Here is a 27,750-nt window from a genome sequence, read left to right on the forward strand (position 1 = left end):
GTGTGTTACCAGTGGACTGGTCTAGAACCAACCCCAGACTGCAGCGCAGCGTTAATGTTTGCTCTGCCCTCGACACATGCGGAACGTCCCGTCACTCCGTATCCCAGCAACCTCTGCATGAGCAGGGCCCCCCCACATACTCAAACTGCAGCTCAATGCTAATCAACACACACATCAGCTAAAAAAACTGGATTTTATTTGTTTCTCTTTAAAACTCTCAAATATTACAAACACTTATGACTCATTACTTATTTTCTCTTAATTTAAAATGTCCTGTCATATGAGGGTGTTTACATTTTTACAGGACCAACAATCAAGGAAATGCTAACATACTCAACATACTCATTACACACAGCCTGCTTAAATGTTTTCTAAGGCTAGTGTATGCATGCACAGTTTGTCTTTGTTTGAACAGTGGAGCCGAGGATTCAGAAGCAGACTGAGCTCAACTTCCTTGTAGTCATGGAGTCATTTGACCCGTCAGAGTCAATTTGCTCAGGTTTCCCATCTGTGCCATACAAGTAACTCACGTAGTACTTTGACCTTTTCCTGCAAAGAGCTCATCCTTGCTGAACGGGTTTTTCCTTTCTGTCAGCAGAGGGAACTCAGAGCAGTGGACTATGGGAACATTAGCTGCTGACAGGGAGGATGTTGATTGGTTAAAATGAGAGCTGCGTAGTTTTATGGGTCATTTAAAGTAACGGAAACAAAACCTCGCCTAGCCTGTTTTTCCAAATTCAAACAAGAAGCCAAATAAAGGAATGGTTTAACATTTGATGAAATTTGCTTATTTTCTTTCTTCAAAAATGGGATAAAAGGATTGATACCAATACCATGTCTGTGTTAGTACAGAGCTGGAGTCAGGGCATGCTTAGCTTAGCATAAAGACTGGAAGCAGAGGGAAACACAGAGAGAATGGAAAGCATATATTAACTTAACTGACTCACTTTCCTACACACATGGCATCAACGTTTGATCCAGATATATTGTCTTTACACAAACAGCAGCTCTGTGTTAGGTTTATGGTCTACAGAGTTTAGGACGTCCTGGGAACAGCTGAGCCACTGTTCCTCCAGGTGTGTGATCCCCGTGTGGCTGCTAGTCGTCCTCTCGCAGTAAGGAGAGGTAGATGTTGGACTGGAGGAAGCGGGGATAACAGTCCGTGTCCAGGAGTGAGTAGATGCGTTTCTGAGCGTGGTCCAGAGAGGTGTGAGAGGGAGCCTGCAGCAGCTGGAGGCTCAGGTCCCGCGTCTTGTTGTCCAGGTTCACCTACAACAAGATCGCAGTCAGTAAGTCTGTGCTGCACTCATTATTCACAGCTCAATTCTAGTGTAGTCTCACATTGCCAGACTAGACTGTCTGTCTAGTCCACACAGCATTCCTGGATGGGAGAAAAACATGCTCTGGTTTATTGGCATCTTTAAACCAATCACAATCGTCTTGGGCAATTGTGCCGGACGCGCCGGACAGAGCCATGGTGCCTCTGCTAAATAGCCTCAGGAAGGAACATGTGTACGTAAGGAGGCGAGCTCAGGAATTAAAATGCCTGTCAAGTGTGCGATAAGAATTTTACTAAAAAAAAAAGAAGCGATAAATATAATTTGATTGTCAGTTCTAGCTCGGAGGATGTTTCCTGAATCGACCGGAGTTTAGAATGCCAAGACAAAGAAAGTGGAAGGTGAGGGACAACCAGCGGATATAGACTAAATCCAGTGTAGTCATTTCTACGCTACCATCTAACTGTTGGCTTGTTGTCTGATCATCTGACTGCTTGTGGCTCATGACCTATCAGACTTCATTTTAGTGATGTACCCAATATACTTTAATGTTTCAATGTTCATTTTACTTTAAGGAATATAACTGTAAACTACAAAAAACATATGTAGTCCCTTGAGGCTCACAGTAGGATTATTTTTGTTTAGGGTGACCAGACGTCCCGGTTTGACCAGGACAGTCTCGATTTTCAGTTGCCTGTCCCGAGTCCCGACAAAAGCCTGTCGGGACGCTAAAATGTCCCAGTTTACACCAACCACTATGAAACTGTCCCGGTTGTCAGCGATTACATAGCCGATGTGGTCTTATTATAGTCTGATCATTAACTTAATCCATGTAGAAAGACTAATTCATGTACCCTTACCGTAAAGTCTTACCATAACTGTAGTTCAAGCCTGTGGCAGCAGTTCCAAATAATGTGTTTAGTGCCATGCCACTTTTCACAAAGTTTTTCACAAGTTCAGTGAAAGAATGCTTTAATTCTGAAAAATAAAGTTGGTCCCACACAAAACACTCAGTGTCTTTTAATATTATTTCTTAGATATGTATGCTACATACCAAGAACATTCATGAATATTAACTGAGATACCCCATTATGTTGTGAGCAGTAGGCCTACGTGTGCTGCTGGCAAAATTGTGTCTAATCTGTCTGTGTCTATGTCTGACCTGGGCTGGCACATGTTCACGCTAACAAGCAGAAGCGTGTACGTGCACCAGCACTACGGTCACGCGCAGAGTGTCCCGGTTTTAGTTCCGGGAAATCTGGTCACCCTATTTTTGCTTTAACTGCTTTTGTGTAACCTGGTGATACAGATGGTCACACAGAGATAAAGAGTAGCATCGTAGATTGATCCACAGATGCAGCCATAGTCGAGCATTAACCCCATCCACAGGCAGAGCAGCTGCGCTCACAGAAAGTGGCTGCATACCGTCGCTGCTCTCAAAGGACTATTCAAGCAATAATTATTATTTTTTTTTTTAAATGGCAAAAGAATACAACATGGTAGGGCTGCAACGGTACGTGTATTCGTACCCGAACCGTTAGGGTAGGGGACGTTCTGTTAGGTATGAAACATCAGTATGCAGTGTGACCCAAACACGTCTATTTATGTCAACTACTTGCACGCACAGAACAATACAAATCTGGAGAGCAAGTTTTTCCCGGAAAGTTTTGGCAGCGCACTGGTTGTTGTCTATCAGCTGTAGCACGCTAGTCGACTTAGCCCGGTTAGCCAGGTCGGTCAAGTTCAATGGACAACTTTGTCCCAAACTGTATGCCGACATTGTTCAGCTGAAGTCGGGTCCGTCTATGGAAACACTTGAAACATTTCAATAACGACGGCTTCACCCGAATGTGTCGATTAGCGGAACGAACCAAAAACTGACTGGAAGGAGAGTCTTTCTCCCCACTGCAGAGTCACACCAGCTCAAAGTAATAACTAATGCTATATATCACTGTGGCTATGTGCCTGCCCTGGATAAATGAGCTCAAGTTCTGCACGTTTTTAATTTCCCCCGTCGTGCCAAAAACATACCGAACCGTGACCCCAAAACCGAGGTACATACTGAACCGTTACACCCCTACAACATGGCCATACATGTGGTGTCAGATCAAAAGAAGACCGGACATTTATTCAAAGGATAGATCTACTCTAAACTTCCAACTTAAACTAATTGAGACTTCATGGGGTAGATTGGTCAGATTTAGCAAGACTGGAAGAATCCAGTTTTCAAGGCCTATGTCTAGGACGCGTTATTATGGAACCCACGCAACTTCTTCAGATGCCTAACCCCAACCTTATAGGGCTGCTTTATAGGGCGGGACTTACCTAGAAGTTGCGTGGGATCCATAATAATGTGTCTAGAACGGGGTGGACCAAAACACTAGCAGCCACACTGTGGGTTATGTATCGTTTGAAGTTTTTTGATCCAATGGCTGACTTTCAGTAAGATACTAAAAGCATACTTGTTCAATACCTTATTTTACTTGACAAAGGAAGTTAAAGTGCACAAATATTAAATGTTGTCTAAATACAAGCAGCCAAACAAGAACCTTGCCTAAATAAAGTATATTCTAACTGTAATTCATTTGAAATATATTTGGATTTAAATCAGGAACAGTTCGATCAAAGTCAACAACATTATGAATCTGCATAAAGACATTCTCTGCTTGGTTGAGACTTGATTGCTGTCTTTGGTTACCTGGGCCATTTCTTGTCCCCTACCCTGAAAGAAACTGCTCCAGAGTAAGCCATTTAGAAGGCACAGTTCTTACTTTGTGAAATGTCGTTAATCAAGGACTACTCCATGAGCTAACTATGGAGAAAAGATAGGCCTGCATTGAGCATGTTACACTTTTATTGTTTTACTGCTGAACAAAGAGAAGGTCATTATAACTGAAGGCGGTTCTCTCTCTTTGAAACTGGTAAAGTGAGGACTAATGTAAGATTTAGATGTGTTTCAGTTTGGGGGGTTAAATTATGGATTGAACTTATTGATGATTGTGTGTACACGTCTCTGTTGAGTCTAAAATAATTATAGTATGAAGTCATTTGATTAAAATGTCAAATGACTAGGATTGTATGCAAGTGTTTAGTTTCATTTAGTTTTGTTGGATTTCTGGGTGATTCTATGAGATAGGCACAAATCAAAAAAGCCTTAGCTTCAGCCTATTCCTTTTTCGGTTAGCTACGGTGGCAAATTGTGGGAATTCATTGTTTCTTTCATGTAGATTAACCAAAATAAAATGATTCCTCATCGTCATCATCATCATCATCATCACCTTGATTGGAGTAGAGCTGCGAAGGTTAATCGATTAGTTGTGCACTATTAAATTAATGTCAAACTATTTTGATAATCGAGTAAATCGGTTTGAGTAAAACGTAAAACTAAAATGTCTAACGTGTGTGATGTCAGCGTGTTAAATGTGAATATTGTTCTAGTCTCTTCTCTCCTCTGGGACAGGAAACTGAAGAGATTTGAGTTGTGGACAGAACAAGCCATATGAGGACATCATCTTGGGCTTTGGGAAACTGATCCACATTTTTCACCATTTTGGGACATTTTAGAGGCCAAACAACTAATCCATTCATCCAGAAGATAAATAGTTCTTTCTCATTAGAACTAGTAAATAAACCTTATAAAAGGTGGTTCTCTTAAGAAAGATGGCTCCTTAAAGATTTTGTTGTTGCTACTGAAGCAACTTGAACCACCCACACGAGCTTCCGAAAACACTCGGAGCATCCAAACACACAGCGCCCTGTTTGGAGGGAGATGCATACTTTGAGTAACAACACAGCTGAAAGTGCACTGAATGGGGAAAAAAGGTGTAGACATGTGACAGGTGTTATTATGGAACCCACGCAACTTTGGGGCAAGGCCCGCCCTTCAATAGCATTCACACGCTGCTATTGGCCAGGCGTCCATGCTTACGTAAGGTAATGTAACCCGATGTGTTCAGGTCCTATCCCCTGACCAGTCAACTATCCTAACCTTAACCACTCGAGGTCAATGCATAACACCAACCAATCGGGCTGCTTTGTAGGGCGGGACTTGCCTAGAAGTTATGTGGGATCCATAATAACGCATGTGGAAGGGCTTAGAAAGAAATACACTTCTTGTTTCCATGAAGAGAGACTGCATAGAAGCTAGACTGAATAAGAAAAGCAGGCGTGTACCTCCCGGGGGGCACCTGGCTGGATGTAGGTGGTGCAGATATCCTTGGCCCTCCTCTGCAGGCTGAAGTTGTTGGACGAGTTTCTGTACTGCTCACAGGCCAGATAGAACTGCAGATTCTCCTCGCTGAACTCAGAGCGCAGGAATGCTCCAAACACTGAAACACCAGCTGTGAGAGGAGGAGGAGGGGCTTAGCTCACCATGCTATGTCACATTATGCGTGTTACAAGAGGACACCCACACACAAACAGTGACGCAACAAGCCCTCAGGCCTTATAAGCACATCACAAACACATAAGTATTGCCTTAGCACGCACGCACGCACGCACACACACACACACAGTCTCTACTCCAGATTCCTGCCTGCTAGGCTTCCACCCAGGGCTCGTTTGTGGTCTGATACTGACTGATTTATACAGAGGACGGCTGACACCACACCTACAGCATGCCACAGTTCACACACGTCAGCTGCAGTGGACAGCAAAAAAAAAAATATATATATATAAAATCATCTGTATCGTGATTTCTTAGCAACGATATTTAAAATCGATTCTTTTCTGTGGAAACAGTATTTTTAATGGATTTTTTAAATCAATGATTCATGTAAATATGTTCCGTTTCTACGGTACCGCCTACAGAGACTACATCATATCTGTTTCTAGCTAAACAGAACGAAAGCAGAAAAACATTATGTTCTTCTTTAGAAAGTCAATAAAAGGTCAGACTGACTGACTTGTGATGTCATTCTTCTTAGAAAACTATCAGTTTTTAGAAATGGCTCATGATATTTTGTCTCTAGAAGGGTTTTATTCAACTTTGGTTTTTGTTACAAAACTCAATACTATCGAATCACAATAAATGAAAATCACAATACAAATCCAATCGGCAGCCATGTATCAGGAAAGAATGGAATCAGGACAAAAGCCCTAACTGTGACCCTACTGATATGAACACACAGAGCCAAAGCAGAGGGACAAAGCCTGACATCTGGTGTGATGTCAGGCTTTGTCCTGGAAATGTCCTTCTGGTGACCCAGACTAGTTTACAGTCAATAGAAGCGACGGCTACCTGCTGGCAGCAGATAAAGGTGTGGTTTTAGTGGTACTTAGTATCTTAGAAATAAATATAAGGGTGCCTGGGAAGCTCAGTTGGTAGAGCATGCACCCAGGTTTACTCCTCGACACGGCGGCCGCGGGTTTGACTCCAACCTGCGGCCCTTTGCTGCATGTCATTCCCCCTCTCTTCCCCCTTTCATGTCTTCAGCTGTCCTATAAAAATAAAGGCCTAAAATGGCCAAAAAATAATCTTAATAAATATAAGTCTGGAATAATTTACATAAATCCTTGGTTGCTGCTCCTTTTTTATCATTATTAAAAAAAATGAAATTTCAGAAGTTGGCTACAATATTTCCAGGTACCCCCTGGGGTCCACGTACCCCTGGTTGGGAATCAGTGGCTTATGGTAGCTAATACTTTTTAAGTACGTTTTTAGGTGTAAAAAAAGGTTAGGCAACAACTACTCTGCACAGATGTAAGCAGCAAATTGCACACTTTTACAATTACCTCACATTCCCCGTTTTACACAGGTGTTTTTAATTAATGTTATACTGTAACACCTATACTAACTTCTGCCAACGCTGAGTAAATGACGACAACACGCTGAAAATGTCAAATTTGAAGACATTTTGAATCGTGCAACAATTCCGGCCTACTTGGTTCTTTCAGGGTATGATTGTAAAAATTTACAAAGAATAAGTTTAGGTAATTTCCTCTCTAACTGGGACGTTTTGGGACTGATTGGTGGGATTGCTGTGGACACACGGAGATACACTGGTAAGAGCCAATGAGGTTTAACCATGTATCAGCTCATTTAAATAACTCACGTTACTGGATTGTGTCAACAGTTAACTTCATTTAATATTGGATGAGGAGTTTTCTTTTGCGGGGTGTAAATGTTCCACCAAAACAAGTCCCTTCCTTTTTGCAGAGCCTTTCTGCTGTCACTGCGTCCAGAGCTTAGTGCCACCCAAGACCATTGTGATTGGTTTAAAGAAATGCAAACAACCCATTTTTTTCTCCCAGAATGCATCTGTGGTGTAGCCAGACCTTACTCCACAGCGCTGTGGAGATAAAGCTGGCAATGCGAGACTAACCGTATACGGACGTTACATCACACACTGTAGCTTCCTTACATCTGATTAGAGTCCGACCATTTCTGTAACTTCCCGAGACAGACATTCACATCCGCTACTTTCACATCCCCTTCATGCAATGATTGGCCAGCTGTGTGGAGGTGAGAAGTTTAAATGTCTCTCCCACTTTTGTAGCTCTCTTTTTTCATACATTACACAACTGTTTGCACTTTGAGTGCAACACCGTCACAAGCTTTGCGGTGACGCCCACATCGAAAATGATAAGAGTATACTAAAGGAAAAGCTTCTGTAACTATGGGGAATGAAACGTCAAAGCCGTGTGACGCATCTGGACCCATAGTGGGTGAGATGGTTAGAAAGTATGGACCGGACTGCTGGAGATATCTGTCATATTGGTCAAAAAGATTTGGCTTTCCAAAAACTGGATCACTGAGTCCAGGAGAGTTATTTTATCTGCTTTTATATATTTAACTGTTGTAACTGCTCTTCAATGTTTAATTTCTTATACTGCACTGTAACTTTTTTTTTTCTCGTATTTTATCGGTTTATTTTTTAATCTGTTTTCATGTAAATCTGTTTTTGATTTTTTAATCTGTTTTTATGTAAAGCACTTTGAATTGCCCTGTTGCTGAAATGTGCTCTACAAATAAAGCTGCCTTGCCTTGCCTTCCAGGAGAGACTGTCTAGCCATTTGCTTCCATTCATTTCCACAGTCTGAAATCAACTTGTAAAGACTTGAAAACTTACTTAAACATCATTTCTGTTTTTATTGTGGTCAAAAGCCCCATTCAGACTTGATAATTATTGCAAGAGAATGTGAGGCAATACTATATTACTCATGCTCCTCTCTGTAATTAGAAGCATCGTTGTGAACTGCATTTTAGCCATTTAAATCACAGTAGATGGTCTGTGAATAGACAACACATTCCCAGCTTACCACACATAAAGTCACTAAGAGGAGGCAGGCTCCCATTACAGCATTACTTAAAAGGTTAAGTACCATTTTTTTTTTCAACCTGGACCCTATTGTCCCATGTTCTTGTGTCTAAGATTGATGGGAACAACAATCTTTGACATTAGTCCAGTATTAAGAAGATCTCTGTAGTCGGCAGTCAGTGAAACAAGCTACAATGTAAGTTAATAGGGCAATTGTCCAGCTTGTATTTACCTTCACAAAAGTGCTGATATCTTGATATTTTCCAGAGACATGAATGTACACATTCAACACGTAAGACTTGTGTTACAGAGACTGCTTGAGAACAGACTTTTTGTTAAGGCTGAAAAATGCGAGTTCCATGTCAAAGCTGTCAATTTCTTAGGGTTTGTGGTGAAGAAGGGTCAGTTGAAGGCAAATCTTGCCAAGATCCAGGCTGTGGCCGAGTGGCCCATCTCTTCCACCCGTACGCAGTTGCAGAGGTTTTTGGGGTTTGCCAATTTTTCACAGAAGATTCATTTGCAATTATATCAGAGTTGCAGCACCATTGTCACAGCTCACCTCATCTAAAGTTCCCTTTTTGTGGTTGCATGCCACTGACATGGCTTTTCGACAGTTGAAGCGTTTGTTTACCTCTGCGCCTGTTCTCATTCATCCAGATCCCGCTCTCCAGTTTGTGGTGGAGGTTGATGCCTCCGACTCTGGTGTTGGTGCGGTTCTTTCTCAACGCTCCCCTGCTGATGGCAGACTGCACCCTTGTACCTTTTTCTCTCACCCGCTGACATCTGCTGAGAGGAATTATGATGTCGGCAACAGGGAACTTCTGGCTGTGGTACTGGCTCTTCAGGAGTGGAGGCACTGGCTGGAGGGCTCCTCTCATCCTTTTTTGGTGTAGACGGATCACAAAAACCTCTTATCTGCAGTCAGCCCAGAGGCTGAACTCACGCCAGGCTCGTTGGGTCCTGTTCCTGGGCCGATTTCAGTTCGCCAGATTCCTTGTCCCGTCAGTTTGCGCCTCCAGGGGAGGATTCGCATGAGGAGTGCATCATCCCTTCCTCATCCCTTCCTCCTGTGTAATGGGGGCGGCCAGGTGGGAGATGGAGCGGGTGGTTCAGGAGGCTCAGCGTGACCAGCCAGCTCGTGATTGGATGTCCGTCCGCCATCTGCCAGGTCCTCCGTGCTCCAGTGGGGACACTCTCTCCCTGCTCCAGCAGCGTTTCTGGTGGCTGACCATGTCATCTGACACCAGAGAGTTTGTCTCCACCTGTGCACACAGCAAGTCTCTCATCTGAGAGTAAAATAAATAAAATAAAGAATAAAAGTATTCAATGCAAAAAAAATCCTCCCATTTTAGAAAGTGTAAAGGGTCCAACCAGTTGTGTGTTTAATGGTCTGATCATCTCAGCTGGACTTGTAGCCGTTATATTGTTGGCTAGTTTACTTTAGAATAAAACATCAGATTTTATAAACTACATGTGTTTTGTGTGCAGGAATCTTAATGTGTAAAGTAACTAGTAACTAAAGCTGGAACAGATGAATGTAGTGGAGTAAAAAGTACAATATTTCTCTCTGAAATGTAGCGGAGTAGAAGTGGTGAGTGGCATGAAAAGAAAAGACTCAAGTGAAGTACCTCAACATTTGTACTTACAGTACTGGAGTAAATGTACTTATTTACATTCTACCACTGCGCAGAAGTTATTGTAAACAAACATTGTGATTCATTCTATATGTAAGGCTAATGATCCCTCTGCTGTCAGGGTATGTGGTTACTTCTTTAATACACATTGGCTTGGCTGGCCACGCTCTACCATTTACCTATAAAGGCCCATACACACAGAGCCGACAGCCAAACGTCGGCAGAAAAGGCAGTCGGGCTGATCAGTCGCCTCAAATTGGTCAAAAAAGTTCCTCGGAACACACCAAAGCGACGAGATGAAATACGTCTCCATAACAGCAGGCGGAGCTAATCTGTATTGTCGCCCAAAAATGAAAACCGGCAGATGATTGGACGAACGCGTCACGTGGGTCTGGTTTCTCCAGAAACTCAAAGCCAGACTGTCATGGCGGCTCGTTCAGAATACGATCTCATATGTGTCATACGTGTTTCTGAAAACATCTGAAGAGAGAAACAGGCCGTGCAGTTGCTGAATCTGTCTTCATTTCAGATCAACAAAAGTCAGTTTTAAAGATTTTCATCAGATTTTGAGAGACTCTAGTCACGCTCATCCTGCTCCCCGTTTCCTGGTTAGCTCTCCACCAATCAGATGGGCCATTGAGTCCGACTGCCGGCAGTGCCCGCCCCGCCGATTATACAGTCAGGTCCATAAATATTGGGACATCGACACAATTCTAATCTTTTTGGCTCTATACACCACCACAATGGAGTTGAAATGAAACGAACAAGATGTGCTTTAACTGCAGACTTTCAGCTTTAATTTGAGGGTATTTACATCCAAATCAGGTGAACGGTGTAGGAATTACAACAGTTTGTATATGTGCCTCCCACTTTTTAAGGGACCAAAAGTAATGGGACAATTGGCTGCTCAGCTGTTCCATGGCCAGGTGTGTGTTATTCCCTCATTATCCCATTTACAAGGAGCAGATAAAAGGTCCAGAGTTCATTTCAAGTGTGCTATTTGCATTTGGAATCTGTTGCTGTCAACTCTCAATATGAGATCCAAAGAGCTGTCACTATCAGTGAAGCAAGCCATCATTAGGCTGAAAAATCTAAACAAACCCATCAGAGAGATAGCAAAAACATTAGGTGTGGCCAAATCAACTGTTTGGAACATTCTTAAAAAGAAAGAACGCACCGGTGAGCTCAGCAACACCAAAAGACCCGGGGAAGACCACGGAAAACAACTGTGGTGGATGACCGAAGAATACTTTCCCTGGTGAAGAAAACACCATCACAACAGTTGGCCAGATCAAGAACACTCTCCAGGAGGTAGGTGTATGTGTGTCAAAGTCAACAATCAAGAGAAGACTTCACCAGAGTGAATACAGAGGGTTCACTACAAGATGTAAACCATTGGTGAGCCTCAAAAACAGGAAGGCCAGATTAGAGTTTGCCAAACAACATCTAAAAAAAGCCTTCACATTTCTGGAACAACATCCTATGGACAGATGAGACAAAGATCAACTTGTACCAGAGTGATGGGAAGAGAAGAGTATGGAGAAGGAAAGGAACTGCTCATGATCCAAAGCATACCACCTCATCAGTGAAGTATGGTGGTGGTAGTGTCATGGCGTGGGCATGTATGGCTGCCAATGGAACTGCTTCTCTTGTATTTATTGATGATGTGACTGCTGACAAAAGCAGCAGGATGAATTCTGAAGTGTTTCGGGCAATATTATCTGCTCATATTCAGCCAAATGCTTCAGAACTCATTGGACGGCGCTTCACAGTGCAGATGGACAATGACCCGAAGCATACTGCGAAAGCAACCAAAGAGTTTTTAAGGAAAGAAGTGGAATGTTATGCAATGGCCAAGTCAATCACCTGACCTGAATCCGATTGAGCATGCATTTCACTTGCTGAAGACAAAACTGAAGGGAAAATGCCCCAAGAACAAGCAGGAACTGAAGACAGTTGCAGTAGAGGCCTGGCAGAGCATCACCAGGGGATGAAACCCAGCGTCTGGTGATGTCTATGCCTTCCAGACTTCAGGCTGGAATTGATTGCAAAGGATTTGCAACCAAGTATTAAAAAGTGAAAGTTTGATTTATGATTGTTAATCTGTCCCATTACTTTTGGTCCCTTAAAAAGTGGGAGGCACATATACAAACTGTTGTAATTCCTACACCGTTCACCTGATTTGGATGTAAATACCCTCAAATTAAAGCTGAAAGTCTGCAGTTAAAGCACATCTTGTTCGTTTCATTTCAACTCCATTGTGGTGGTGTATAGAGCCAAAAAGATTAGAATTGTGTCGATGTCCCAATATTTATGGACCTGACTGTACATGTCAAATCAGCCAAAATGAAGGACAACGGCCCCTCGGACGGACGACGGCATGGAACACACGGACAGACTCGAGTCACTGACCTCGCCAGACTGGCCGATTATCGGCTCTGTGTGTCCGGGCCTTAAAGCTGTGCTGGCCTGGAATCACTGATAGTTTGATCAGAACCCAGCCCTGAGCAGCCTAAGAGCTGGAGATATAGTCACACACTCATACTCTATGTTAGATATTCCTTATGAGCGGGCTAACTCTTTGAAGACCCCCCTTCAGGAGACAGTGCTGCACACAAGCCCAATAGTTACACACCAACCAGGACAAGGCCCCCAAAAGCTCGAAGGCCAAGCCTGTGAGGCAAAAGGGGCTCGAAACGTCAAGAATGAGGCTGCATTCAGATCATGAAACAGCAATTGTGCGATTCGCCCGCAGTGTTTTTTTCCGGCCATTTTCAGCCTTTATTTCCATAGGACAGATGAAGACATGAAAGGGGGTGAGAGAGGGGGAATGACATGCAGCAAGGGCCACAGGTCGGAGTCGAACCCACAGCCGCTGCATCGAGGAGTAAACCCCCTATGTATGTGCGCCTGCTCTGCCAGCTGAGCTAACCTGGCCACTGCTGCAGTGTTGCGTGGCGTTGGGGGTGTCATTGAAACAGCCCTTTGCGTGACGCCCTGTTGATTTCTTTTAACATCCCAATGTAGCACAAGTAGACTTTATATTTTACAGTTATTGTTTCTCCGTCAGATCGTTTATAGATCTCAACATTTCGACCGCACTTGAAGGCTACTTCATTTCCCGGAGGAGGAGAGAAAGAAAGGGAGACAGGGGGACTGTGGAAAGAGTAAGCTGTTCCACAAACTCCGGGCAGTTCAGTGTTTGGTCATTTAAATCTTTCTTGTGGCAGAGATAGAGGCAGTGTTATTTCCTGTTTCCTGTACGGGACTAACACACCGCTTCAAAACACACTGCGAGTCCGTTTGCTGGTTACGTGACTGGCCACCGCAGCGTGGAGTTGAGTTTCTCAAAAAAGTTGAGGCAGTCTCAACTTTCTGCTGCAGGATGCTGTGTCCAGCTTCCCCCTGCGCCCCCACTGCCACCCCCGTGGTGGTGGTAGTGTCACGGCGTGGGCATGTATGGCTGCCAATGGAACTGCTTCTCTTGTATTTATTGATGATGTGACTGCTGATCAAAAGCAGCAGGATGAATTCCTGAAGCGTTTCGGGCAATATTATCTGCTCATATTCAGCCAAATGCTTCAGAACTCATTGGACGGCGCTTCACAGTGCAGATGGACAATGACCCGAAGCATACTGCGAAAAGCAACCAAAGAGTTTTTTAAGGAAAGAAGTGGAATGTTATGCAATGGCCAAGTCAATCACCTGACCTGAATCCGATTGAGCATGCATTTCACTTGCTGAAGACAAAACTGAAGGGAAAATGCCCCAAGAACAAGCAGGAACTGAAGACAGTTGCAGTGAGGCCTGGCAGAGCATCACCAGGGATGAAACCCAGCGTCTGGTGATGTCTATGCCTTCCAGACTTCAGGCTGGAATTGATTGCAAAGGATTTGCAACCAAGTATTAAAAAGTGAAAGTTTGATTTATGATTGTTAATCTGTCCCATTACTTTTGGTCCCTTAAAAAGTGGGAGGCACATATACAAACTGTTGTAATTCCTACACCGTTCACCTGATTTGGATGTAAATACCCTCAAATTAAAGCTGAAAGTCTGCAGTTAAAGCACATCTTGTTCGTTTCATTTCAACTCCATTGTGGTGGTGTATAGAGCCAAAAAGATTAGAATTGTGTCGATGTCCCAATATTTATGGACCTGACTGTACATGTCAAATCAGCCAAAATGAAGGACAACGGCCCCTCGGACGGACGACGGCATGGAACACACCGGACAGACTCGAGTCACTGACCTCGCCAGACGGCCGATTATCGGCTCTGTGTGTCCGGGCCTTAAAGCTGTGCTGGCCTGGAATCACTGATAGTTTGATCAGAACCCAGCCCTGAGCAGCCTAAGAGCTGGAGATATAGTCACACACTCATACTCTCTATGTTAGATATTCCTTATGAGCGGGCTAACTCTTTAAGACCCCCCTTCAGGAGACAGTGCTGCACACAAGCCCAATAGTTACACACCAACCAGGACAAGGCCCCCCCCAAAACTCGAAGGCCAAGCCTGTGAGGCAAAAGGGCTCGAAACGTCAAGAATGAGGCTGCATTCAGATCATGAAACAGCAATTGTGCGATTCGCCGCAGTGTTTTTTTTTTTTCGGCCATTTTCAGCCTTTATTTCCATAGGACAGATGAAGACATGAAAGGGGTGAGAGAGGGGGAATGACATGCAGCAAAGGGCCACAGGACGGAGTCGAACCCACAGCCGCTGCATCGAGGAGTAAACCCCTATGTATGTGCGCCTGCTCTACCAACTGAGCTAACCTGGCCACTGCTGCAGTGTTGCGTGGCGTTGGGGGTGTCATTGAAACAGCCCTTTGCGTGACGCCCTGTTGATTTCTTTTAACACCCCAATGTAGCACAAGTAGACTTTATATTTTACAGTTATTGTTTTCCGTCAGATCGTTTATAGATCTCAACATTTCCGACCGCACTTGAAGGCTACTTCATTTCCCGGAGGAGGAGAGAAAGAAAGGAGACGGGGGGACTGAGGAAACAGTCAGCTGTTCCACAAACTCCCGGGCAGTTCAGTGTTTGGTCATTTAAATCTTTCTTGTGGCAGAGATAGAGGCAGTGTTATTTCCTGTTTCCTGTACGGGACTAACACACCGCTTCAAAACACACTGCGAGTCCGTTTGCTGGTTACGTGACTGGCCACCGCAGCGTGGAGTTGAGTTTCTCAAAAAGTTGAGGCAGTCTCAACTTTCTGCTGCAGGATGCTGTGTTTTTTTCCAGCTTCCCCCTGCGCCACCCACTGCCACCCCCCGCTGCAGCCTAAACACACTACCCCAATTCAAAATGAATGGAAAGACCTGTGTTTTTGCCTCACCGTCTGAAGGCCAACGCAGTCAGTGTGAGTGATCACTGACCCAGGGAAATCAAATAAAGGCCCTACAAAGGCCGAACCTATGAACAGAATGGCCATTCAGGTCAGACCGCAAGCTGCTAAGCTGACCAAGGGAGACAACAAACCGGTGGAAAATTAGCATGTAGCCCACAAGGCCTAACCTGTGTCTCAAATGGCGCACCTCTGTACTTACATATGCTGATTTGAGTACACAGTGCGTTCACACTTACATAGTATGGCCAAATGCATACACACACACACACACACACATATACACATATATGTATGTATGTATGTATGTATGTATGTATGTATGTATGTGTGTGTGTATGTATATATATATATAATATATATATATATATAGTAGATATATATATATATAGTATATATATATATATATATATATATATATATATATATATATATATATATATATATATATATATATATCTCTGTGGTAGGCCAGTACTGCTGCACCACTGCTTTGCCACTATCGCAATAAAATTGAATTACTGTATATCAGCTCTTGTAGGAACTGAGTGGACTGCTAAAAACCTCTACCTAAGTATGAGTAATACAGACTCATCATGACTAGTAAACTGACTGTGACATGGAAGAGCCATGGAGTGCCCCTTTAAAGTCTAGCACTTTAACTCAAGGAAGCCTAAAGTCTCAGCAAGTTGTTTATCATACTGTGGTGAACTAAATGGAAACCAGTAGCTGTCTATTAGGTATGAAACACACATTCATTAATTGATACGCAATAATGTCAAGTACATCATTTGTAGTAAACATTCAGAAACACTGTAATCTCTTAAGCGGACGTGTGAATGGAAACATTATGTGGCCTTCAAAATACCCAATGTGAGTAGGTCATTAAATACGGGAGCATACTGAAATACACCAAGACTAGTCTTTCATAGCCAGCCCCATTTCCATAGCTCTGTGGAGTAAGCTCTGGCTACACCACAGATGCATTCTGGGATAGGAGAAAAAAACGCTCTGGGTTGTTTGCATTTCTTTAAACCAATCAAAATCGTCTTGGTGTGACGGTGCCTCTGCTAAATAGTCTCAGGAAGGAACTTGTTTTGATGGAACATTTGCACCCCACTAAAGAAAACTCCTCATCCAATATTAAATGAAGTTAACTGTTGACACAATCCAGTAACGTGAGTTATTTAAATGAGCTGATACATGGTTAAACCTCATTGGCTCTTACCAGTGTATCTCCGTGTGTACTTTGTCTACAGCAATCCCACCATTCAGTCCCAAAACATCCCAGTTAGAGAGGAATACTCTTTGTAAATATTTACAATCATTCCCTGAAAGAACCAAGCAGACCTTGTTGCACGATTTAAAATGTCTTCAAACCTTGACATTTTCAACGTGTAGCTTGCTAGCTCGAAGTTTGTCGTTTCCCTGCGGGAGAAGACGGTAACAAGCGGAGCTTGACATCCTGCGTGTGAGCCAGATATCATGCTTTATCCTGGAAATGTATTTCCAGTGATCCAGGCTACAGCAAGAGAAAAAATTACTACCAGAAAACTGGTCAAACATCCTCTAGCTGGAGAGACTTTTGGACGGACTGTCGGGGCAGGGATTTATAACATAATATAGTCTTGATGATAACTATCTGTTCTATTGGTAGAAGCAGCAGGGTCAGGGGAAGTGCTGCTCTTTTAGCTTTATTGCACAGCACTTAACCAGTAACGTAACCAGTGACGCAGGTCAGATGTCAACATCCCTGCAGCAACATGAGAGTTCAGATAAAAGCAAGAGGAACTTGAGGCAGAATTGACTTTTAGTTGCACTAACATTTTTCCAAGGCAGCAGTGGCCCGTCAGTTAAATGTCAGGGTGTAGAGTTCAGGAAAGAACCACAATGACAAGTACAAGAGGTAAAAGAAGAGCTATCCTCGAACATCAGTTAAAGAGTACTCTGTGGAGGTTTTATTGCTATAAAATGAAATCCATCATCATTACATTTACACATATGTATATACATATACACATATGTATAATACAAGCACGTTGAATGCAAAACCGCTGAATACTGTAAAAATGTGGTCATTTTGTGACCAGGGTCCCTTGGCGCACTTGGGCAAAAGGTGAGATCAGAAACAACACATTGTGAGAGGTGGGTGGGAAGGTGCATTCCAGGTGGGATGATATATTGTCTCTAGAAGTGTATTATTCAACTTTAGTTTTTGTTAAAAGAAGGAAAAGAAAATCTCAAAACTCAATACTATCGAATCACAATACTTCTAGAATCACAATAAATGAAAATCGCAATACAAATCCAAAGGGCAGCCATGTTATCGCGAAAGAATCGAATCGGGACAAAAGCCCTAACTTTGACCCCCTCCAATCACAGAACTATCCCTCTCATGACGCATAACACTTTGAAAATCCTGTAGAGAGATTTTATCAGAGGAAACTTACTGTTGCCAGAGACTTGAACAGCCGTGACCTGCTCAACCGGTTGTCAAGCATTTACCCACCCTTTGGCGGCCACAGTTTTCAACCTAGTAGTCTGAAATGTTGGTCAAGTGTTGTGCACTGAAGAAAATATGTTGTAAAACAATGTCCACATACCAATGGGTGACATCACAGATGCTACGGTCACCATTTTATGATTATATATTTTAGGGTATTTTCCTTTATTAGAACAGCTTAAAGGGTAACTACCATTTTTTTCAACCTGGACCCTATTGTCCCATGTTCTTGTGTCTAAGTGACTGATGGGAACAGCAATCTTTGACATTGGTCCAGTATTAAGAGAGATCACTGCAGCCGGCAGCAGAGAAAAAGCTACAATGTAAGTTAATAGGACAATTGTCCAGCTTGTATTTACCTTCACAAGAGTGCGCGTTTTGCCACTGACAGACTCAGATTAATATTCTAAAGTGTCCGACAACATTATGGAAAAGATTTCTAAGGAGGTCGTCCTTTCTGTTAGAGTAAGATCCTTTTTTTTAAACATCCACAAAATCACATTCGCTGAACCCACCAGACTCCATGTAAATAAACAGTAATTTTAGCATCGTAAAATACACTTTATTCAAAGTTGATGATGATGATGCACATTTGCCCCATAGGGTTACATTTCAGCCTGGTCTGCGGCTGCCGGTTACAGCGATCTCTCTTAATACTGGACCAATGTCAAAGATTGCTGTTCCCATCAGTCACTTAGACACAAAAACATAGGAAAATAGGGTTGAAAAAAAATTGTAGTTAGCATTTAAGAGAGACAGGAAATGGTGTAGAGAGAGGGGGCATGAGACACATGGGGCGCATGCTCTACCAAGTGAGCTAGAGGCTGCCCTTCGTTCATTAGTTTTTTTACACTCTATAGTTTGGTTAAATAAAATCAAAATAGAGAAGTCAAAAAAACATTCTATCCTGGACAACTCATCCCAGCCACTCCACAACACACTGGTCAGTCTTTGGAGCACCTTCAGTGACAGACAAAATGTAACTACACATCACGGCGACGCACGCTCGGCCGTGGCTTGTTAGCGTTGCATTTCCCCTAGTCTCGCATTGCTAGACCTTCCTCCACAGCGCTGCAGAGGAAGGTCTGTCTAGTCCACACAGCATTCTGGGATGGAAGAAAAACGTGCTCTGGTTTATCGGCATTTCTTTAAACCAATCACAATCATCTTGGGTGGCGCTTAGCGCTGGACTCAATGACGGTACCTCTGCAAAATATCCACAGGAAGGAACTTGTTTTGGTGGAACATGTGTACGTTCAAAAGTAGTTTTAGTCGTTCAACAGAAAACTCAGATTGGACAGATAGTCTAGCTAGCTGTCTGGATTTACCCTGCAGAGATTTGAGGAGCAGTTAACCATAGTCCTCACAAATCCACCAGAGGTTAGAACGCCAACACAAAGGAAGGGACATGTGGCAGAATTTCCGGCGGCACCTGAACAATCCCGGAAGTGGAATGTTGTGGATATAGACTAGTCGCTATGTTACTTTGTGTACTTTATACACTTATTGAGTTGATCTTTTCTTACTCTTTTTCACCTTGAATTTGACTGTGAGCAACTGCAACTAAAGATTTTCCCTGCAGGGATCAATAATCAAAAGTCTTCTGATTGTGAGGATTGTGAGGAGGAAGCAGGACTTACTGTGGCTGGCCAGCAGGGCGCTCAGGGACTCAGCCCATTTCTCCAGCTCTTCCTGGCTGATCTTCCTCTTCTTACTGTGGCCCACCTGACTCCACTGACGCATGAAGACCAGGCGAGACCTCCTCTCTGTAGCACTGTGGACAGGGACCACAAAAAAGACAGGGAGAGGCAGCAGACGTCAGCTATCATGCTATCATCACATCTCACCACAGCACAACATAACATGGAACTATAACAATCTTATAGAGGGTGAGAAAATACTGAATCACCATCAAATGGATTTCATTTTAAAGTGCTCATATTATGCTTTTTGGCTTTTTCCCCTTTCCTTTATTGTGTTATCTATATTTTTTGTGCACGTTATAGGTTTACAAAGTGAAAAAGCCCAAAGTCCACCCCAAAGGGACTTACCATCTCCAACAGAAAACACTGTTCACAAACTGCTCCAAACAGCTCTATTGTAGTCCAGCCTTTACTTCAGAGACAAACGTGGTCACTTTGGAACACACGTTATAATGCTCGCCTAGCTGCTAGCATGGCACGCCCTCATACTCTGCTTCTGACTGGCTAGTAGTCCTTACCTAGGTACTGTCAGGGGACGCCCTCATACTCTGCTTCTGACTGGCTAGTAGTCCTTACCTAGATACAGTCAGGGCACACCCTCATACTCTGCTTCTGACTGGCTAGTAGTCCTTACCTAGGTACTGTTAGGGCACGCCCTCATACTCTGCTTCTGACTGGCTAGTAGTCCTTACCTAGGTAATGTCAGGGCACGCCCTCATACTCTGCTTCTGACTGGCTAGTAGTCCTTACCTAGGTACTGTCAGGGGACGCCTCATACTCTGCTTCTGACTGGCTAGTAGTCCTTACCTAGGTACTGTCAGGGCACGCCTCATACTCTGCTTCTGACTGGCTAGTAGTCCTTACCTAGGTACTGTCAGGGCACGCCCTCATACTCTGCTTCTGACTGGCTAGTAGTCCTTACCTAGGTACTGTCAGGGCCCGCCCTCATACTCTGCTTCTGACTGGCTAGTAGTCCTTACCTAGGTACTGTCAGGGCACGCCTCATACTCTGCTTCTGACTGGCTAGTAGTCCTTACCTAGGTACTGTCAGGGCACGCCCTCATACTCTGCTTCTGACTGGCTAGTAGTCCTTACCTAGGTACTGTCAGGGCACGCCCTCATACTCTGCTTCTGACTGGCTAGTAGTCCTTACCTAGGTACTGTCAGGGCACGCCCTCATACTCTGCTTCTGACTGGCTAGTAGTCCTTACCTAGGTACTGTCAGGGCACGCCCTCATACTCTGCTTCTGACTGGATAGTAGTCCTTACCTAGGTACTGTCAGGGCACGCCTCATACTCTGCTTCTGACTGGCTAGTAGTCCTTACCTAGGTACTGTCAGGGCACGCCTCATACTCTGCTTCTGACTGGCTAGTAGTCCTACCTAGGTACTGTCAGGGCACGCCTCATACTCTGCTTCTGACTGGCTAGTAGTCCTTACCTAGGTACTGTCAGGCACGCCTCATACTCTGCTTCTGATCTGGCTAGTAGTCCTTACCTAGGTACTGTCAGGGCACGCCCTCATACTCTGCTTCTGACTGGCTAGTAGTCCTTACCTAGGTACTGTCAGGGCACGCCTCATACTCTGCTTCTGACTGGCTAGTAGTCCTTACCTAGGTACTGTCAGGGCGCCCTCATACTCTGCTTCTGACTGGCTAGTAGTCCTTACCTAGGTACTGTCAGGGCACGCCTCATACTCTGCTTCTGACTGGCTAGTAGTCCTTACCTAGGTACTGTCAGGGCACCCCTCATACTCTGCTTCTGACTGGCTAGTAGTCCTTACCTAGGTACTGTCAGGCACGCCCTCATACTCTGCTTCTGACTGGCTAGTAGTCCTTACCTAGGTACTGTCAGGGCACGCCCTCATACTCTGCTTCTGACTGGCTAGTAGTCCTTACCTAGGTACTGTCAGGGGCACGCCTCATACTCTGCTTCTGACTGGCTAGTAGTCCTTACCTAGGTACTGTCAGGGCACGCCCTCATACTCTGCTTCTGACTGGCTAGTAGTCCTTACCTAGGTACTGTCAGGGCACGCCCTCATACTCTGCTTCTGACTGGCTAGTAGTCCTTACCTAGGTACTGTCAGGGCACGCCCTCATACTCTGCTTCTGACTGGCTAGTAGTCCTTACCTAGGTACTGTCAGGGCACGCCCTCATACTCTGCTTCTGACTGGCTAGTAGTCCTTACCTAGGTACTGTCAGGGCACGCCTCATACTCTGCTTCTGACTGGCTAGTAGTCCTTACCTAGGTACTGTCAGGGCACGCCTCATACTCTGCTTCTGACTGGCTAGTAGTCCTTACCTAGGTACTGTCAGGGCACGCCTCATACTCTGCTTCTGACTGGCTAGTAGTCCTTACCTAGGTACTGTCAGGGCACGCCCTCATACTCTGCTTCTGACTGGCTAGTAGTCCTTACCTAGGTACTGTCAGGGCACGCCTCATACTCTGCTTCTGACTGGCTAGTAGTCCTTACCTAGGTACTGTCAGGGCACGCCCTCATACTCTGCTTCTGACTGGCTAGTAGTCCTTACCTAGGTACTGTCAGGGCACGCCCTCATACTCTGCTTCTGACTGGCTAGTAGTCCTTACCTAGGTACTGTCAGGGCACGCCCTCATACTCTGCTTCTGACTGGCTAGTAGTCCTTACCTAGGTACTGTCAGGGCACGCCCTCATACTCTGCTTCTGACTGGCTAGTAGTCCTTACCTAGGTACTGTCAGGGCACGCCTCATACTCTGCTTCTGACTGGCTAGTAGTCCTTACCTAGGTACTGTCAGGGCACGCCCTCATACTCTGCTTCTGACTGGCTAGTAGTCCTTACCTAGGTACTGTCAGGGCACGCCCTCATACTCTGCTTCTGACTGGCTAGTAGTCCTTACCTAGGTACTGTCAGGGCACGCCCTCATACTCTGCTTCTGACTGGCTAGTAGTCCTTACCTAGGTACTGTCAGGGCCCTCATACTCTGCTTCTGACTGGCTAGTAGTCCTTACCTAGGTACTGTCAGGGCACGCCCTCATACTCTGCTTCTGACTGGCTAGTAGTCCTTACCTAGGTACTGTCAGGGCACGCCCTCATACTCTGCTTCTGACTGGCTAGTAGTCCTTACCTAGGTACTGTCAGGGCACGCCCTCATACTCTGCTTCTGACTGGCTAGTAGTCCTTACCTAGGTACTGTCAGGGCCCTCATACTCTGCTTCTGACTGGCTAGTAGTCCTTACCTAGGTACTGTCAGGGCACGCCTCATACTCTGCTTCTGACTGGCTAGTAGTCCTTACCTAGGTACTGTCAGGGCACGCCCTCATACTCTGCTTCTGACTGGCTAGTAGTCCTTACCTAGGTACTGTCAGGGCCCTCATACTCTGCTTCTGACTGGCTAGTAGTCCTTACCTAGGTACTGTCAGGGCACGCCCTCATACTCTGCTTCTGACTGGCTAGTAGTCCTTACCTAGGTACTGTCAGGGCACGCCCTCATACTCTGCTTCTGACTGGCTAGTAGTCCTTACCTAGGTACTGTCAGGGCACGCCCTCATACTCTGCTTACAGCAGTGAGATGTCTCACTCTGTAGCTAAAACAGAGAACACAGGGTGAAAAGAGGAGCTGCAGCAATGTTCAGTACAACAAAAATATGGTGTTTTTTGAAAATTAAACCATGTAAACCTGTTCTGGTACAACCTCTAATGCGCATCCCATGTTTATCCAAAGATTAAATTAAATGTCTTGAGCGTGGTGAAGATATATACCGGTAATTAAAAAAAATATCAAATAGCAACAGTGAACACCTGAAAATAAAGATTCTTACCTGTCTTTCAGGTCTGCATTAGACAGGTTGGAGTTTGAGGAATTAGGACTCTGAAACAAAAAAAACACAAGTTAACTGGAGATCTTGTTCCTGTTCCACTGTCTGAAATCCCAATAAATGTAAATCTTCCCAGGTTTCACTGTCACATAGAACTGAGTTCAAATCTCTAAACTAAGCTACAGCACCGACAGTTGAGAACCTTTAAACAGGTAGGCTAAGAATAAGCAGACAGGGATACGTTAAAGGTTTTAGGAATCAACTAGGACTTGTAAATTTGTCATCTTGTGAGCAAATTGTTTTTTGTGCTATAGTGGATAGTTTCTGTCTCCCCCATGAGGAACTCTACGTAATGACAACAAAACTGTTGACGCGTCCACGTGATACAAGCCTTCTGTGATCACACACAGCCCCCCCCCACAGCTGCTAGTAACCAAGGAGGACATAGAGGATTAAAAAAACATGATGGACTCTTCAGAAGAGGTCATTATCTTCACTCGAGCATCTGCGAGGGAAAGTCACCGGACGCCCCAATCTTCTGAACATAGTCGTACTGAGAAATCCAAAGAGAGTTGTATGGAGCTGATAGTCTTAATTAGCTTTGTAGCAACTCATTTGGCAATGGCTTGAATGTAACGGACGTTTATTAATATCAAAAAGTTATGCACTAAAGCTTTAAAAAGAAACTTAACTCACAAAAATCCCAACTCAAGGTGTGCTTAATGGCTATTTTCCAAAGCTTTCAACTATTTCACATGGTTGTCATCAGCAGATGGAGTCCCAATTGTCATGGAGACCGATCTGTTGACATGAGAGCTCAGGCGCTGTGTGATTTACCCATAGCTCTTGAAGGGCATTATGTCTGTGTTCAAATGTTAAACTCAACTGTTGAGTCGAGTGTCACCAGTTGATTTAAAGCAACTACAATCTAGGGCTGCAACTACCGATTATTTTCATTGGCGAATAATCCGTCAATTGTTTTCTCGGTTATGGATGAGTTGTTTGTGTCTCTAAAATGTCAGAAAATGGTGAAAAATGTGGATCAGTTTCCCAAAGTCCAAGATGAAGTCCTTAAATGTCTTGTTTTGTCCACAACTCAAATATCTTCAGTTTACTGTCCCAGAGGAGAGAAGCTGCAATCAGAGAATTTGGACTTTTTCCAACTAATCAATTCATCTTTGCAGCTCTACTCCAATCAATATTTCATATTAACACAAGCAGATACAAATACAAGTACATACAGATACAAGTTTTTTGTCACTTTTTCCAAGTTTTGTGTCCATTTTTTCTGAGCCTTTTGAGGTTTTTAAAGCTTTTTTCAACATTTTTGTCACTTTTTTCAACGTTCTTTAAAAAGAATTTTCCCATATGCTATAAAATTGAATAAACCACCTACAATCAATGAAAGTAGTGGACTGATCATTTATTTTACTTGTGAAGAGCGTTGTAGGGAACTATCCACCCTATTTTTGTGTGAAAATTTGGTGCAAAGAAAGCCAAATTTCTGATAAAGAAACTTTTTGAAAATGTGTCAAATTTGACCCAAGGACACCAGGAGGGTTCAAAATGTCCAGCAGAAATAGAACCTTTGAGAAGATTTGTAACAAATGGGCTACAATGTTCAAACCTTTAAAAATCTAATCAGCATCAGTGAGCCAATCAGCATGCAGCATGCTTCTACCAGGACCTAATAATGTCTGTGATTGGCTGTCTAGCGTTACACGTCGTAGAGACACGCAGGAAAAACTCTACGTTACACAAAGACATAGTCGGAGATGGAACATAAATCAAAAGATTTGTGTAATGTTGTAATGCTGAAATTTCTTTTTGTTTTATAAAATTGGTATAGAAAAAAGTAACGTTTAGGAACCGGTATCGAAGTCACGGTAAATGTTTGAATGATACCCAGCCCTACCTATAGGTAAGGTAGTCACTATGGTAACCATCCACAGATCCAGTTCATCCTAAGGATTCACTGTGCCACATGTATGTTTAACATTAAAACACGATTTATAAAATCATGCCAACAATTATTATTTTAATAGCTTAGTATTCTATTCACTAAAAAGGTATGTATGGAGGGTTTAGGCCACCCTACACGTTATTGTAGGCCCTGTTTTATATGCAACTTCATTTTGTACAATATGTAGTAGGGGGTCCTTGGCTTAAAATACGTTGAAGACCCCTGGTGTAGACTGAAAGTGAACTGGTATCCCACCTGTCCAAACAGACTCTTGAGGTGCAGTTTAGCGGCAGCCAGCTTGGCTTTATGCTGGTGCCTGTGCTGAGGTTTGAGGGAGAAGGGGTTGGCGGAGGACGAAGGAGACGGGGGGGTCAGATCATCTCCCTCCATGCTCTCCTTGCTGCCCTTGTTGGCCGGGGCCAGCTGGCCGTCGCTGTAGGCCCTGCAGCCTCCACTGATGACACACACTCCCAGGTGGCTCTTGTCCTGTTTCCCCAGCTCGCTCAGGGTCTCCACACTGATGCTGTGCTCCTTGTTCATCCCCTTCTTTCTGGCCTCAGTGGGACTCGCTCTGGGCTCCAGGATGGTGGGAGTCTGCAAGCCTGAGCCCCCACCCAGCTCATCTTCCTTCATGTGAGGTGTATAGGTGCCAGACTCCCAGTTCTTCCCATTATCTGGGTCCTTCAGTGCCACCGTCTTCCACGGGAGGAAGTCAAGATCCAGGAGGGATCCCTCAGAGCTGAATCGGCGCATGGTAGCTGTGTGAGAAGTGATGGAAAAGTATAGGAAAAGGAAGTGTTGCAAAAATGTGAAAAACAAGCTAAGGCCAGAAATGAGAGGAAAGGGAAGAGATCAGAGCTGCAGTGAAGCACAACCTGCTGGATGAAGCAGAGAGGGTCGGGGTTGGGAAAGACAGAAATCAAATTGGACATCAGTAAAGTGGGTCACAAAGAGTCGCCCCACATCACTGTTTCTACTCACTGAACGGCAGCACACTCCATAACCAACTTCCTTTTAGAAACGCCTTTTAAACTCTCTTATTTTACACACACACACACACACACACACACACACACACACACGAATTAAATGAATAAAAACACATTTTAAAATAAAGATACATTGTATGCGTTGGCTGTTTCAGATCAGACACAGCTGTCTGCCTCAGAAAGTTCAAAGTCAAAATAATGAGATACAAGGTCAAATGTTTTGAATTCCTATATCATTATTTTGTCTTAATTAGAAGGCCTATAACATTATTTTGGGTATTATTTTATAACTGACTTTCTATGTCCATAACATGACTTAATTGAAACTTAAAAAGTCAAGTCCGTTTTTGACTCAATTATTATTTTAAGTAAAAGGCCAACTTGGGGTTTAGTATCTTATAATGTAAACACAGAAAGTCGGAATTGTGACAGGATGTCCATTATACTGGAAGTCAGAATTTTGAAACATTAAAACCCAAATTTTGATGAGTAGCCTATTTTAATTTTTATCATTGTTAATTTGTCTTTTTCTGGGGTTTCCGTAAATACATAGACCAAAGTCAAAAATATAATTGAGAGTAAGTAAAATGAGCCAATAATAAGTAAAACAAAAATTATGAGATTGTGTAAAACAAAGTTTGATTCAAAATGTTCACTAAACAATTTCTGAATGCTGTGCCATTTTTATTATACCATTTATATATTGCTTAGTTAACAGCCAGCCCTCACAGACCTTTGCTCACCACTGCACTGGGAAACACAAACTGATTAGACTCGTTAAGGCATTCAGAATGCCAACGCCATGTCTATTTACCTCTTCCTCCAGCAGTTATTAAGCGTTCTCCATGGCAGAATTTAGATTCCTCCAAATCGCATGAGCCACATGAGCATGACCTGAAGGTTTGGGATCCAGCAATGCCGATTTCAGGTCACCAAAGACAGCGAAATCCAGCCTGCGACGCTCCTGCTGCCTCCAGATCTGTTCCTGGCTCAGTCCACCGCACTGCACCGCACCGCACCGCTCGGACTCAGACCTCGCTCCTCTACAACACTACCATATGGCCAAAGACTCGCGACGCGGAATGAAGACAGACATCAGGAAAAGTTCCAGAAAGTTTCCACCCTTGGAACTTGAATGTCGCAGATAGGTCTCCTCCTCATGACTGCCGCCACACCTTCACTCCCGTCTCAACTTGTCCGTCAGGATAGAGACTCCTTATTGAAGACACACACACACTCTCTCACACACACACACACACATCATTGGAGGTGTGTCATG

At 43.9% G+C, this 27,750-nt stretch overlaps 1 protein-coding gene across 4 annotated transcripts; it reads right to left on the reverse strand.

Annotated features, from left to right (window-relative positions):
• Window positions 1-179: 179 nt before the first annotated feature.
• Window positions 180-27,700, reverse strand: LOC144528477 (uncharacterized). Of its 4 annotated transcripts, none has more exons than XM_078267078.1 (6): window positions 27,286-27,697; window positions 25,738-26,240; window positions 23,523-23,572; window positions 19,661-19,794; window positions 5,451-5,617; window positions 180-1,269 (listed from the first exon to the last, which is right to left on the reverse strand). In XM_078267078.1, the coding sequence occupies exons 2-6, from the start codon at window positions 26,233-26,235 to the stop codon at window positions 1,099-1,101; spliced, it is 1,020 nt and encodes a 339-aa protein (XP_078123204.1). In that variant the 5' UTR covers window positions 26,236-26,240; window positions 27,286-27,697; the 3' UTR covers window positions 180-1,098. The 4 variants fall into 4 exon arrangements, with proteins under 4 accessions (XP_078123204.1, XP_078123203.1, XP_078123202.1 ...); XM_078267077.1 differs by having other exon boundaries at window positions 25,738-26,357; XM_078267076.1 differs by having other exon boundaries at window positions 25,738-26,360.
• Between the last annotated feature and the right edge of the window lie 50 nt (window positions 27,701-27,750).

Source organism: Sander vitreus, chromosome 14, assembly GCF_031162955.1.
Source record: "Sander vitreus isolate 19-12246 chromosome 14, sanVit1, whole genome shotgun sequence".
Taxonomy (NCBI): domain Eukaryota; kingdom Metazoa; phylum Chordata; class Actinopteri; order Perciformes; family Percidae; genus Sander; species Sander vitreus.